At 34.4% G+C, this 14,993-nt stretch overlaps 1 protein-coding gene across 4 annotated transcripts in view; it reads right to left on the minus strand.

Moving 5' to 3' along the window:
• MON2 (MON2 homolog, regulator of endosome-to-Golgi trafficking) overlaps nucleotides 1-14,993 on the minus strand; it is a 101,205-nt gene that overhangs the window by 23,803 nt on the left and 62,409 nt on the right. For 3 of the 4 annotated variants that reach the window (XM_010989144.3, XM_064491144.1, XM_064491145.1), the window contains 5 exons: nucleotides 13,157-13,785; nucleotides 8,718-8,861; nucleotides 8,082-8,099; nucleotides 7,665-7,793; nucleotides 3,849-4,039 (listed from right to left, as the gene is read on the minus strand). In XM_010989144.3, coding sequence (XP_010987446.2) covers nucleotides 3,849-4,039; nucleotides 7,665-7,793; nucleotides 8,082-8,099; nucleotides 8,718-8,861; nucleotides 13,157-13,785 — 1,111 coding nt within the window. The remainder of the gene's footprint in view (nucleotides 1-3,848; nucleotides 4,040-7,664; nucleotides 7,794-8,081; nucleotides 8,100-8,717; nucleotides 8,862-13,156; nucleotides 13,786-14,993) is intronic. The other variant, XM_010989146.3, reaches the window with a different exon arrangement.

Below are 14,993 nucleotides of genomic sequence, written 5' to 3' on the forward strand. Positions count from 1 at the left end.
TCTGCTATTCTGAATATATCACATAAATGAGATCATATAACATATGGCCTTGTGTGTCTGGGTTCTTTCACTTAGCATAACATTTTCAAGATTCATCTATGTTGTAACATGCATCAGTATTTCATTCATTTTTATGGCTGAATATTCCACTGTATGGATGTACATACCACATTCAGTTTATCCATTCATCAGCTGATGAACATTTGGATTGTTTTCATTTTTTGGCTATTATAATAATGCTGCTTATAAGCATTAGTGTACAAGTTTTTGTGTGATCATGTTTCATTTCAATTCTTTTCGGTAGTACTGTGGTTTTTAACTTAAGTTCCACAGACCACTGATTGTACGCATTTCCACTAGAGGACAAGTAGAAATACGTGTCTTCTAGAGGACAAGTACCATGTTTTGGTACTTAAAGGGCAGCTGAATGAATTCCTAATAAATATCAAGTGTCCACCAGATTACTGTCCTTATGCTTCTCATTTTTAACTGTTTTTCTTTCACTCATTTTAACAATTCATCCACTTATGATAGCCCTCAATGATGTCCAAAGCCTTTCTTTTCTTCTAGTTGATTTTACTTTTATTTGTTTTCTTTGTTATTTTGTACTGCTTTGTGAAAGCAGCTGCAAACCATAAACAGTTGGAAAATACCACAGAGAAAGATATGGTTATTCAGAGTCTTAGAGTATTAGTAATTAGATTAAAAGACTCCTACATTTCCAGTGTAAAACAAAAAATACTCAAATACTAGTATTATTTAAAAACCTAAGTCTTAAAACAAAAACAAAAACCTAAGTCTTTCTATTCTAATCAAAATCCAGAAACACTCTTCCTACTGTTCAAATACTACTACTGACAGACTTCAATTATAGAACACAGTATACATGTAGCATAAAGTAAAATTTAAAGTCCAACAGTTTGTGATTTTCCAAAGTAATAAGTATTTGGAAAACAAAAACAAAGACAAAATCTTCTCATGAAGCTGTGAAAATGTGCATGGTTTTTAAGTTCTCTTAGTGAGCACTGCATTTTTAGTATCAATTAACCAATGAAAGCATTCAATATGAGCCTTAAAGTATTCTTTGACTATGAAATAAAAAGTAAACTGGCTTTATCCATATAAACTATTTAATTAAAAACACTAATTAAAATATTAAGTCAAAATACGTAAAATAATTGCAGACTTCTACGACTAGTCAAATCAATGAATTTAGGTCTTACAATTTAAAAAAATGATGCCTAGTGAGAGGAAATGACCAAGGTGAACAGAAAGTAGGTGGCAGAGTCAAGAGCAGGCCACAGGTCTCCTGACTCTCAATACAGGGTATCTTTCTATTTCTTCATAGAGTAGAAGACTTAAATCTGTAACTAGAATAACCACAACTTAGAACACTGATTCTGTTACTTGATACCAGAATTCAGTACCTTAATTTTTTTCCAATCATTAAAAACAACTCCAAATTTAGAGGTAAATTTCCTAGTCCCAGTTACTTAAGAGTTTTGGTCTGTAAATTTTTAGTTTAAAATATGGCTGTTTTCGGGGAAAGGTATAGCTCAGTGGGAGAGTGCATGCTTAGCATGCATGAGGTCCTGGGTTCAATTACCTCCCCCCAACAAACAAACAAAAATAAAAATAAAAACAATAAAATACGGCTGTTTCATAGGAAAGGATATGGATAATGTCAGTTTCTCTTAAGTGAAAGACGTAACGATAATGAGGATAACGGGGGTAGCAAGCATTTTAATAAAAGCATATACATTCCAGGAACTATTCTAAGCAATCATTTAATTTAAGTGACTTAATTCTCATAATAGCCCTATGATTTAGGTAGCATTATTATTCCTCTTTAGCAGATGAGGAAAATGTGTCACTGTAAGATACATAACTCATCCAAAATACACAGATCCAAAGTTAGACGGCTGGGATTTGAATCCAAGTAGTTTGATTCCCAAGACAGGGCTCTCAGCCACTATGTTAACTGTTTCTTAAACAACGTGATTTTTCAACACCCCCAGTATACTCAAACCTTTAATGTGTGTAGGGCCTTAGGCAAAAGACTGTAATGAAATTATACTGTAACTGCATTAATACAAAATTACATAAAAGGTAAACTACCTAGTATTAGGCCTTTGTTTATCTACTTTCTTGTACACATAAAAGTACTTAAGAGACTGAATTTAATAAAACAAGAACAAAGTTTGGAAAATGAAGAATGTTCAATAAGAAACTTGAGAATAAGGAAGATGGTGGAAAGACAGCCACAGGAAAAGAAATTCTTCAAGATGTTTCAATCATAGCAAAAAGCCTGATCTAAGCTTATTCAATTTATTAATAGGGAAACATGCTTATACAGACAAATAATTGAGAAAGAAAAAGAAAAGTTTAAATTTCTACATCTGTTTGCTTCATACAAATTAACACAGTGACTTAGGCAACAAAATCCATAAAGGAACTCAAATATTCAGGGTTATTTTAAAGATGAAAACAATTTGTTTGAATATGCTTTGTAAGTTACGATGATTTTCCTGTAAATAAAAAGAGCATTCTTGCATTGGTATCAATAAACTTTCTAGAGGGGAGAAATATATAAGAATACAGCAAAACAAAATCCGATGATTTACAGAAACAGAAATTAGGATCACATGTCATTATTCTCAGTTCTGAAATATCAGATAAGCTTTTGTAGATAAACTGCAAGTTAACCTTCTGCACCCTACAACTTTTCTTTACTAAATAACTAAACCACGTTAGAAAGGAAGACAAGAGTCTCTTCTTCAGTTAAATCATTCTGTTATGGGCTCATCTGATCATTATCAATGTGCCAATGTAGGTTTTTTTCCTTCAAGTATGGCAAATTTATAATTTAAGTGCTTTTAAACTAACGATTTAAAACAGTTACATAGCAGTACATGACATATTCATCATTCTATAGCTTTAAAAAATGATTAATGGATACAAAAATAGAAAAATTTTTCACTACAGTACAAAGGAAAATTAGATTGTAGGAGTCTACTGAAGACTACCTGACTATCACAGCTATTACTGGTAAGTCCATCTTTAATAAAATGGCACATTTTAGATCAGTGTTGCCCAAAGGAACTTTCTCTGATAATGGAAATGTTCAATGATCTGCACTGTCCACTATGGCAACTGCTAGCCACACATGGCAATGTTGAAACATGGCTAGTGAGACTGAAGAACTGAATTTTTAAGTTGACTTAATTAAAATTTTAAATTAACTGTAGCTAGTGACTACTGTATTAGATAGCACAGCTCTAGATGGACTGCAGCAGATTGCTCACTCAAAAAATTTAGTCCATGTCCCAATTATCCTACTCTGATTCAGAGAAGGGTTAAAATAGCATCCTTAAGATATGCCCTCAGTTGGAGATTATACAATGAAAGTTCCATTCTTTTTCGCAAAAGTGAAACATCCCAAAGAGCTGCTCATTATTACTAATGATCTTATTTTTCATGAAAAAATTCAATTTTCTCAAATTGTTTTCCTCTTGTAATGCCAAATGGGCATCAGATTTTTAAAATGGATCCTCTTATCTTCATCAAGTTAAAACCATGGCTTCTCAATTATGATGCATTCCTGTGGTCTTATATATAGATTCCAGTCTTACAACCCACAACACTGAAAAGAGCAAAACCCTCCACCGCTCACAGATAATGTACCCAGGGGATACATGCCTAATCCCATTATGCTTTGTATACAACCCAGCAATCCTAATAATCAAATACTTTGCTAATGAATAATGACAAACTATTTTTAGGGCAATTACAGGTATAATTCGCATTTCTTGAAAGATTGTCTTAATTGTAAAAATGAATAAGCTGACCTTTTAGTAAAGAGAAAGTCTTCAAAAGTGTTGGCTAGTTCTGGCCACATACTGTCAAATTTTCCGGAAGAAGCATGCTGCCGGGCAACAGGTAACCCAATAGAAAGAACTTTGAGGAGAGAAGACACTGCGAGTTTCCATGTGCTTTCAGAAGGGCAGGAATACTTCAAACTGAGAGGAACCCTAAGGGTCTGTGAAAATAAAGACTGTTTAAGATAGGTACTAATTAAAACATACACATACAACTTTACTTAAAAAAAAAGAAAAAAACTACTGCTGAGAGAAAAACATAACAACATAGGTATTTTCATATTAAAAAGGATATTATTTTCTAGAAAGACCAATTCTTAGACATGGTCTTCAAATCATATTGCCTAGAAAGATGTACTTTTAAGTCCTATTTCCATTTGATAAACAATGACCCTGAATGAGTAATAACCTTTTTGAACCTCAGTTTCTCATCATAAAAAACTAGAATAAGAGTAAGAACAACAGTAAGGAAACTTACAATTTTGCAGCTTCTCTAACTTGATGTTATAAAATTAGAACATTCTGCCATAGTTCTCCTAGCAGAAAATAATCTGACCGATGGGGTTTCTCCCATCAAAGAGAGGTCAATACTGCTTACATTTTTTCACTAATGGTTAGGTAAACATGGCCTAGGGCATCACTACTTTGAAGTCTTATGTTTTACCTTTAAAATTCCTTGAATTTTATATTCTACACTAACATTTTAATATACTTTTTTACTTTTCCAAATATTTGAAAAAAAATCGGTAATTCAAGAACATAGTTTATCTTTAACATTTGAGGATACAGCAGCAGAGCATCTGAACTATGGATGGTGACTAAAATATTAAGACCTACTTTTTAATTGGTCAACTTTGAGACAGGTTGCTGTTAATCATTAAAGAACTAATTTGGTGGTTCAGAATGAATTTCTCTGGTCATAGTTCTATCCACCAACTAGAAGACTAGACTGAGCAAACTACCACAGTGAGCTATCCCAGCATGCCATCAATAAATAGTTTCAGCATATCATCTGATAATTTGCATTAGAGTGAGAATTCTGTTTTTATATAAATGAGAAAGAGAAAAAGTAGAAGAGATACATTTTCATATTTCAGTGTTATGGAGTGAACATAAAACCTAATTTCAGCATCATCCACACAAACTAGTACTACACAGTTGCATGGTGAACATATGAACCATTACATATTAGCATGAAATGGGCCTCCACCATCAAGTAGTTAGCCCACCCAGAGTCTATTTACCCCTTTCCCTTCCCCACATCCAGTTGGGAATTAGGGTAAGGGGATGATTAGCTTGTTAAGCCAATCGAACTACCCCATTTCTCTGGCCATAATCACTGGTGCAAGACTGGGCATGGGACCAAAGCTGGGTCACCTAAGGTTAATTTTAGGAGCTTAAGAAGAAAATGTGATACACACACACACACCCCTGCTACTGACATCTAATTCCTTTATTAGCCTACAACTATGAGGAGAAATGTAGTTAGGATGCAGTGAACCCTTAAAAAGCAGAACAGGGAGAGAAAAACTTGGTTTTTGGTGATGGCGCTGAACCACTGCATCAACCAGTCGTTAAGCCCTTCCTCTATCTCCGAATTTTCCAACTAAGCATGCCAATAAATAATCTTTATTGTTAAAGCTAGTCAGAGCCTGAATGTATATCATATGCAAACAAAAGAATAATAAACTATACACTGGCCACTCTAAACTAACACCCTATAACTCAAGTTTAGATAAAAGAAATGGATGGTTTACTACTGCAATTAATATTTTACTGAAATCAAGGGAATGTTAAGTCCAGCAGAGATATATGATTTATACATTTTTTTAAATATTTAAGTAACTAATACAAGGATGGGCATATAGTATATATTCATAAATGTACGTGGAACTGGGAAACTCAGTTCTTGCTGCCACAAAGCTCACAGAAAGAAAGAGCCTTGTCCAACTAACCACAACACAATGTAGTAAGTGGCACCAGCAAAGTGCTTAGGGATACAGAAGAGGGACTGTTTCATTCCTTTACAAATACAAACTGATTCACGTCGCCCCTCCGTGCTCACTCCTTCAGCAGCTAAAGAGCAAAGTCTGGTTCTTTCTGATGGCTTTTAAGACCCACAGCCACTTTTTCAGAACTATTCCAAACCCTATCACCCTCCCTAAACGGGATTTTTCAATATTTCTTTTAAAATATATCATGATCTAATCTTTTATATTGCTTAATCTATCTAGAATATTTCCCTCTCCCTTTAAACCTAGCAAACTCTATTACTCCTTCAAGTGTTACTTCTGTTATTCCTTGCCAAGATCCCCTAGGCAGTTAAGTTATTTCCTTGTCTATTTGGAGCAGAAGGGGAGGGGGGACCTTTTTATCCAGAACTGACTACTTAGCAAGTATCATTAAATGCTGTATCTCAACTAGTTTTCTTAAAGGTTGATATGAAAGTGGTATTGGTACTCTTCTTCTTTTACAGATGAGAAAAACTCTCAGGTTCATTTGACCAAAAATCACAGAGAAGCAGGTACACAGCAGTGCACTATGCTAAGCCAGGTCTATCTGAACACAAAGCTGCCTCCGCTCTGTGGTCTTCACTTAGTACTTAATACACTGCATTGTTGTCTGTTTGCCTTTTTATAGATCCTTTATTGAATTATTAAGTATATGGATTATTTATTCATTTTAAATCTCTACTACTTGTTGGTACCTGGCAACAGAAGTGCTTAAAAATAATTCTCAATAAAGGAGGAGAGAGAGGACAGTTTTGATGGGATGAGTGGTGAGGGGTAGAAAGAAGTATGGCAAAAATCAAAGGAAGAAAGAATTTTAAGAAGGTAGGAACAGTACCATGTTATAGGGAAGATAAAGAATTAGAAAAGGGCTTAGGATTTGACAATTTGGTCTTCTGTAACTTCAAGTAAGTAGTTTCTGTAGCACAACATGGCCGTGAAGCAGCATGCAACAGGTTAGACGAAGTGGTGGCTATGTGAAGGTCACAAGCTGTTTAAAGGAGTTTGGAAGCAAAGGAAAGCTGAAAGAGAATGGCAATTTGAGTAGAAAGTTCTTGTATAAAAGGCTTAATCATCTTTCCAGGATAAAGTATAAGAGGCTGAAAGAAAAATGAAAGAATAACCAACAAAGAAAGGTGGGAAGAGAAAAGGATGAACACAAAGAGAGGGATGAGCCTCGGAAAAGAGAGAGGCCTTCTTCCTTGAGGGGAAGAGAGTTCAATCAGCCTGTAATTGTCTAGGAAATCAAAGGCACATCCACATACTAGAGGAAGAGCAAGGTTTAGGTTTGTCCTTCAAAACAGAAGAAAAAGCAGAAAATAAGCTTTGGAGGAAGAGGACAGTCAGCAAGAGATGAATTTTAATGACTGTCCATGCACTGAGGAACTGCCTTTAAAAAGCAAGTCAGTACACACGATCAGTTAAATCGACAGGCTGCCTTGTGAACCTCCCCCTGAATGCTCATCACCCTCAAAGTATGAGCAGTACTGTCCTAAGAAACAGGACCCTCGTTGTCTTATGCAGTAATATTTAAGAATTGTACAAAATCGAATGTATATTTACTTTAAAATATTTTTCATTAAAGAAACCCCATGCTTTAGAAAAATAGCTTCCTAAATAATATCCATGATTGTTGGAGAAAAGTCACTGTAAGTAGCAACATAAATTGTACTTTCCATTCATCTCAATGTATGATAATATATTATTACCTAAAGAGTAATTTCAATAATACTGTCATCATTAAATGAAAGTATAGAAATTAAAATAAAAAAGATACCTTAATAATATTCTGGAGTACTTTCTCATTCACCACTGCTTTGTGACAGGCTGTTTTTTGGTATAAATCCACAACTACTTCTAAAGACCTTTCAGCAAATGGTACATAATTCAAGGCTACCCATTCCGCCTAGAAAGTAATATTTTCACATGGAGTTAAAATAAAAATGAGATTAAATGAAATCATACTGTTTTCATAGAAAGCTTCTTTGTCTTAACGTTCAGGCCTTCGTTTGAGATCAGGTTATATTACATGCAAAGTTTTCAAAGAGATACGTACTTCACGAAAGAGTAATTTTCAGCCAGGCAAAAATTAAAACTATTGGAAAAAGTACATAGAGCATTCTATCAAGAACTGGGAAAGATGTACTCTATTTGTTGTCAATAGGTTAGGACAATTTTAGGAAATTTAACTCACCGGTGCAAATAGTTGGATCTATTGTGATTCCATTGTGTTGCAAGACAAATAGAATGAGAAAAGTTAATACACATTAAAACTACTTTTCGGACCATGTAAAATTATAATTTTTATGTTGAGTGAACAAAATCAGCATGTGCATGCATTCAGAAATTTACTTTTCCCCTAAGCCAAAACAAAGCTAAAATTTGCCAATTATGGCTATAAAAATCTTTTATGTAAAATCCAACTAAATTTCACACCAGTAGTAGACAATTTCTTATTTAGTATACAAAGATTTCTTCATTTTGCATTACAGGTATCTATTTTAGGTAGGATTTGGCTTAGGGATGGAGAAGCCATTTTTTAGTGGGATGGGGACTCCAAGAAAGGAACTTTGAAGAAAGATATACTTCAGAGTAACATGAAAGGTCAAACTTCGTGGAGAACTACTAGAGAAAGGAAAGTAATAAAGAATAAAAAAGGAACCCAGAAAAGGTCTTCCAAATAGTGTTTTTCTTTTTCCAGCTTAAAATGTTAACAAACATATGAAAGTTTGTGAATGAAAAACTCCTGAGATAACCAAAGTCCATCTTAAGTGGAACTGACTATAAGCCATGAAATTTTACAGAGTAAATATAATTTATAGTAAATTACCTGATTATATTTTGCATTTGCAATGTGTTTTGTTTCCAGCTGTCCATACTGTGGAGGTTTACAGGAAAATTCTACAAATGCCAGTAACTGGTCAAATATGGCTGGATACATTATCTGCATGTTTTCTGGTCCTACACAGATGGCCTATAAAAACAATACATGAACAGCAGAATGCATAACCTGAACTCCATTAAGTTATTTACTACATATTCATTTGTTTAACCAAACAATCTTAAAGATTATCCTATTTTATGTTTAACTATTATACAATTTTTATAAGACCTGAAAGACATTTAAGCTATTTTAAACTGTTATTGAATGAAGTGTAGGCTAAATATATTAATCAGCTAAAAATGTTTTCTAATTATAAGTATGACTTATTACTTAGCAGACTAAATAAAGGGCAAGGTTTTAAAGAGAAGTTGGTCCCAAGCAGTTCTGAGGTTCCACAATCTAATCACTTATTCAGTAATATAGCCAGTAGACCATTAAGAATGCTTTTCACTGACCAACATGGTATTGACTTCTACTTAAGTGATGACATCAGTTCATTGAAACGACAGCTGATTCCTGCATCATGCCTGGTCTACAGAGTTTAACAAATAATCATGTTCATTACAGTTGGGAAAATAAGTCTTGAATGAAAATTTGTTTCTAAAAGAGATGTATACATTAATTTTTAACAAGGCAGTGCATATTTAGTGTCTAATATATCTGAATATATAGACTTCATTTAAAACAAAAAATTTTTTAAATAGGAATAAACTTACAGCTACATATAATTTCATAAAACAAAGAATAAAATACATATTCTGACACTGCAAATTTTAATTACTTCCATTATATTTAAAATAAATCTTATGTCTTTATTCTAGCCACAAATGTATTTTTCTCCTCCCATTCTTTCATATTTCCCTTTTTGGTATTTGTTTTTCTCTGAAGGAAAAATATTTAATGATATTATTTATGGAGTATCTAAAATATATGTGTGCTTTACAAAACAAAAAGCATGATCATTCTACACTCGAGGTACCTTCAAATATAAATTCAAAGCACTTCAAAATTTTAAGGAATTTCTTCTAAAAGTACATTTTATTTTCCTGCGATCATGGGTTTTTTTAACCTATCAGATAATAGACTAGTTTTATGTTCCCTCAGAGAAGAGGTAGCCATTTAGCTTTACAAGTTTTAGATAAAACTATCTTGAGATATAAAGTAGGTAAGCAAAGCACTGCCCATCCCTACAGCAGATCATCCTATGATTAAAACGTGAAAAAGTAGAACAAACATATCTAATACCATCTTTCAATATTTAGTTACTTTTCTCAGAAGCAGTGAATGGAGAACTTGAAAGGTACACAGCCTAAAAAAATCCTACTAACTACTTCTAATAGTTATACAGTTTTCTTTATTAACTTCTTGTTGAGTCTTAACTCTTAGAAGTAAACAAGTAGTAATTACTGTGGAAAAGAGATAATTATCCTTAGTGAATTCTTTTATTTGCAATGACTGAAAAAAAAAAAAAAAGAGAGAGAAAGAAAGAAGGGGCGAGGGTCTAGCTCAGTGGTAGAGTGCACGTTCAGCATGCACAAGGTCCTGGATTCAATCCCTAGTACCTCCATTTAAAAAAAGAAAAAAAGAAAGAAGGAAAAAGTCTGTGTGGATACCTAAAAAAACTAAGTATCAAAATTTTTCTGGAAATACCTTAGCAGCAAATAGTGACCTGGACTATATGTTTTTATCTTTAGTGGCCCTTTATTTAAAAAAAAAAAACCCAAACAAAAAACATAGTAATATTGTTATGGTTGAATTCTGGGATCTTAAATGTGTAATACGGGACCGATTTTTTTCTTTTTTAAACAAACTTTATCTAAGAAGGTTATTATTCGCTTTTCTTTAGTATTCCGAAGTTTTTCAGAAAAGCCTATAGTACAAATCTAGTAACAGATTTTAGTCCAAAAGCTAAAAGCCGACAAGCAATCTGGACAAGATTTCCTACTAGCGCTTGAAAACTGTGTATGTGTAAACAAGAAAAGAACTGGATATCCAACCTCTGACATGGTTCAAGGTTTCTCTTTTTAAGTCATTTAAAATAATTCATTCCATGCCTACCATGTACTACGTCTTTGACAGAGAACTTCATACTGAAGATGGTAACAGCTAACATTTAGTGAGTGTTTAACTGTGCCAAGCACTAAATGCCTTACAAATACTATCCCATTTAACAGGGGGAAAAAAGTTGTAGACATTATCTTCCTTTTATAGATGAGGAAGCTGAAGTCAAGAGAGAGTCAGAAACTCGCCCCTATTAAGTGGAAGACAGCTTCACTGCACACCTCTAAGGGCACCGTTCACACACTATGTGATGGTGTCTCTGCAGTACCGCTCCAGCAGCCGTGATCGTGGAGGCAGGTATCGTATCCAGACATCTGACTTTAGGAAGTTTAGCAATAAATAAGACAGATGCAGTCGCCTGATCTCAGAACTTAGGGAAAGCAGATAATCAAATTCTCAGGTCCCCCATGTATGTCAAAATATCTTGGCCAAAATAAATAAAGAGATAAATAACCATACATGACTGAGTCATTTTGGCTGAGAACTAGTGACATGAAAACCAAGAGGAGAAGACTATGACCCTTAAGCCGTAAACAATGTAAGGGTAAACATGAAATCAGAAATGCGTTTTTCCTTTAGGAAAGAAAATAGCTTTTAATCAATAAGATGTTTTGCAGAATAGCTTATTAGTATAAAAATAGTCCCAAAGCAAGTAAATTTTGCTGGTGAAAAAGTTTTCTGACACTGTGGGGGGAAATACAAAAACACTCTTACTAATAATGAAATATGCTAATTTTTCTGTTAGGAAATATTAAAGACCTCAAATGATTGAACCACATTTAAGCGTTATGAAATACCATTTAGATAATCATATAAGTAATACACAATGGTTAGAGTGAAAATTAGTAATGCAAAATGATATCAACTGGTATAAATGAACAACAATAAAGCTTTCTAAGGTTCCAATTAAAGATACACGTTGCTTTCATTAAAAGCTCAGAATAAATTCCTAGTAGTTGGAGTGAATGACTCTATTTGTTCTCTTACTGCTAAAGCAGAAGTTTTTTTAAAAAATAAAATTATATACTTTTATTCCTTTAAATGAATTTTTGGGATCTGTGTTTTTCCTTTGTTTATAATCCTCTACACATATACAAAGACTTGAATTAAACACCTGAGTGAGAGTTCTCGATTATGGGCAGCCCACAAGGCTTATGCTTTCTTTTTCTGATAGAATAACTTTTCCATTCCCTCAACAGCAGTCTATAAGCAATTTATATTCACAGTCAATCAAGGAGAAAAAAGTAATTACTGACAGGCTACCTTCCCCCCCAAACCCCGCTACTGAAAATTGAAGTATGTCCTTTGATTTCAATTGTGGAAAACTGATATCCATACAATAAATTTCTTAAGTGCCAGATTCTCTTGTACTTACAAGTTTCTACACAATTTGTTCCTCTGCAGGTGTAACTAGAGTTAAAGAGACCAAGGAATTACTGCTCAGCTAGACTTCCTTAAGTCAGTTAAGAGGTATTATGCTATAGCAGAAACCACCATTCTTACTATGAAAGTTCTCATCATTCCAGTTGGACATAATGCAATGACTTAAACAGAAAACAGAATCTGCAGTACACAAATGACTACTGAAAACGTTTGTAATCAGAATCTAGTTTCATTCTAATTTTGTTGGAATGCCATAGCTACTTTGTTAGGATTGCTGGCTGTTTTTGTCTGTCTGTTCAGCATTTTGGTTGCTGTGAATTGTGCTAGCAATTACCTTGATAGTTTAAAGAATTCTTTTTGATCTGGTCTTGCTTGCTTAGACTCTGCTTAGTAATTTTTCGGTCTGTTTAATAATTTTTTTTTTTGCAGGAACAAAACACACATAGGTAAAAAAATATTTTTAAAAAATGTCTGTGAGAAAAATACTTTATAAACTTACTCTTACCTTCTTTTTTAAAAAATATAGGCTTCCAACAATTGAAGAACTAATTTAAGTACGGATGAAGAAAATCCAAAATATAGTCCCACTGCTTAGTAACTTTCTAATTATAGAAATACTTTACTAAAGTTGCCATTCCAAAAAGCATATCCTCTTGTGAAGAGTTGCATGAACAAACCAAAAATGCTGGTGAATAGAAATAAGAGCATGCAGGCAGTTTCTTAGACTCTCAAGACAAACCTGGGTTATCTTTTTAAATATATTAGAAAAACACAACTATTAAAGATAACTGGATCTTTATGACCCTGAATTTATCCCAAAGTATACATATATACCAACCTTGATGATCCAGAATTGACTCCCCAAAATGTACAGCAAAGTAAAAAAAAATTCCAGAGAACCATATGCATTATAGCTTAGATAGCCACTAAATTTGTGTTACCTTTTGGAGAACATCTAAAGCTGTAAGTACAGCTTCCTGTAAACTTGTCAAAACTGCTTCAGTATAAGATGGAAGAATGAAAGGGGATGCATCTGAACTTATTGGGACAGAAACCGCACTGTGCAATATGACTCCCAACTTCTGCAAGTCGTCCATGTTGAAACCAGTTTTTATGTGTTGGTAGAGAGCTGGAAATATCTGAATTAAAGCTGTAAGAAAAGGCTGGCTGGGAATGAATGTTAGTTTATCAAAAGTAATAGGAGGCTTAGTGCTTTCAGATCCAATCCTATACCAGGTATTCCACGCAGCCCACCAGAGATTCAAATCTTCAAGCTCATCTGTAACTATGGGTGGCTCAGAGCCACTGTATCTTCTAAGTCTTTCTCCTATGGAATCTGTTCTTATGAACGGCCTATTCAGGCCAGGGCCTGATATGGACCCTATAAGGACAGGCACAGGTACATTAACTGCAGGTGGCGTCTCAGGCTTATCTGAGTCTCTGACGGGGGACACAATCTGTAAAATTTCCTGGAAGCTTTTCAGTGCAGCCAGAGAGACTTCATTGTTTTTGCTGAGTGCTGCTGATTGTATATGGTCAAGAAGAACATCCCATGCTCTTGGAAAATCTCCTATATTAGGAAGAGAAAAAAAAATTTATCACCGTAAAAGTGATCAAATTTTTTTAGACGCTTTAAAGTTTATTTGCTTTATTTTTCTGCTTAAGTTCCTACAGAACTAAAAAAAAAACAAAAAATGCTTAGGTACTAACAATGTGAATTAAAATCATTAATAATAGAGAGAAGGGCCCTAAAGTGAACGTGATGAATAATACCACACAAAAATGCCTGAAAAGAGTAAATATGCTTAGGCTTTAACTTAAAAAGGGGGAAAAAGACGAACATAAAATAATAAATTAAAATAAAGATATGGACAGCTTGCTCACAATTACGCACAAAAGTATTTCAGTTCACTCTTCTCAACCACCCCCATCACCACCATCAGAACTGAAAGTATTATAAATCTACACCAGAGTTTCTCAATCTCAGTACTACTGACATTTTGGGTTGGATAATTCTTTCTTGTAGGGGCTATCCTATGCATTTTAAGATGTGTAGCAGCATCCCTGGCCTCTGCTCCCCGAGAAGCCAGTAGTGCATGTCCCTCCCCAGTTGTGACACCAAAAAACATCTCCAGACTGCCACATATCCTGTGGCAGGGGAGAGAGGAGGTTGGGCAAAATTGGCCCTGGTTGAGAAGCACTGATCTACCTACACCCCCAACAGCTTTCTCACCAGCCTAATAGTATATCCTACCATTCTTCTCTGTGGCCATTCCATTCCATTCCATATATACCATACAAAGTGATCTTTCTCAACCGCATGTCTAATCACATCACATCACATCACATCATAGATTAAAATCTTTCAGTGGTTTTCACTGCTCTTATTATGAGGTCAACTTTTGAACCTAACCTACCAAGTGTTGCATGGTCTGGCCTCTCTCTACCTCTACAACCTCATCTAGAATCACACTTTTCCTTGTTCTCTTCATTGCAGACTTTCAAACATGCCAGAGTCCTCACCATCTCCACCTCCTCAATCTTCTCCCAACTCTTTTACATGTTCTCTCTGCCCTTAAGGCTCTTTCCAATTCATCTTACCCTTGCCTGATGAACTACTATGCAGGTAAAATACTGCTTTCTCAGGGAAGCCTATATATACCTCACTGGCCTAGTCAATACCTATTATAAGCTCCTTTGCAGCATTTACCATTGTAGGAATTTTGTATGTATTTAGGTAACCATAGTTCCTCCCTCATACTCATGATATAGCAAAGA

This window comes from Camelus dromedarius, chromosome 11, assembly GCF_036321535.1.
Source record: "Camelus dromedarius isolate mCamDro1 chromosome 11, mCamDro1.pat, whole genome shotgun sequence".
NCBI lineage: Eukaryota > Metazoa > Chordata > Mammalia > Artiodactyla > Camelidae > Camelus > Camelus dromedarius.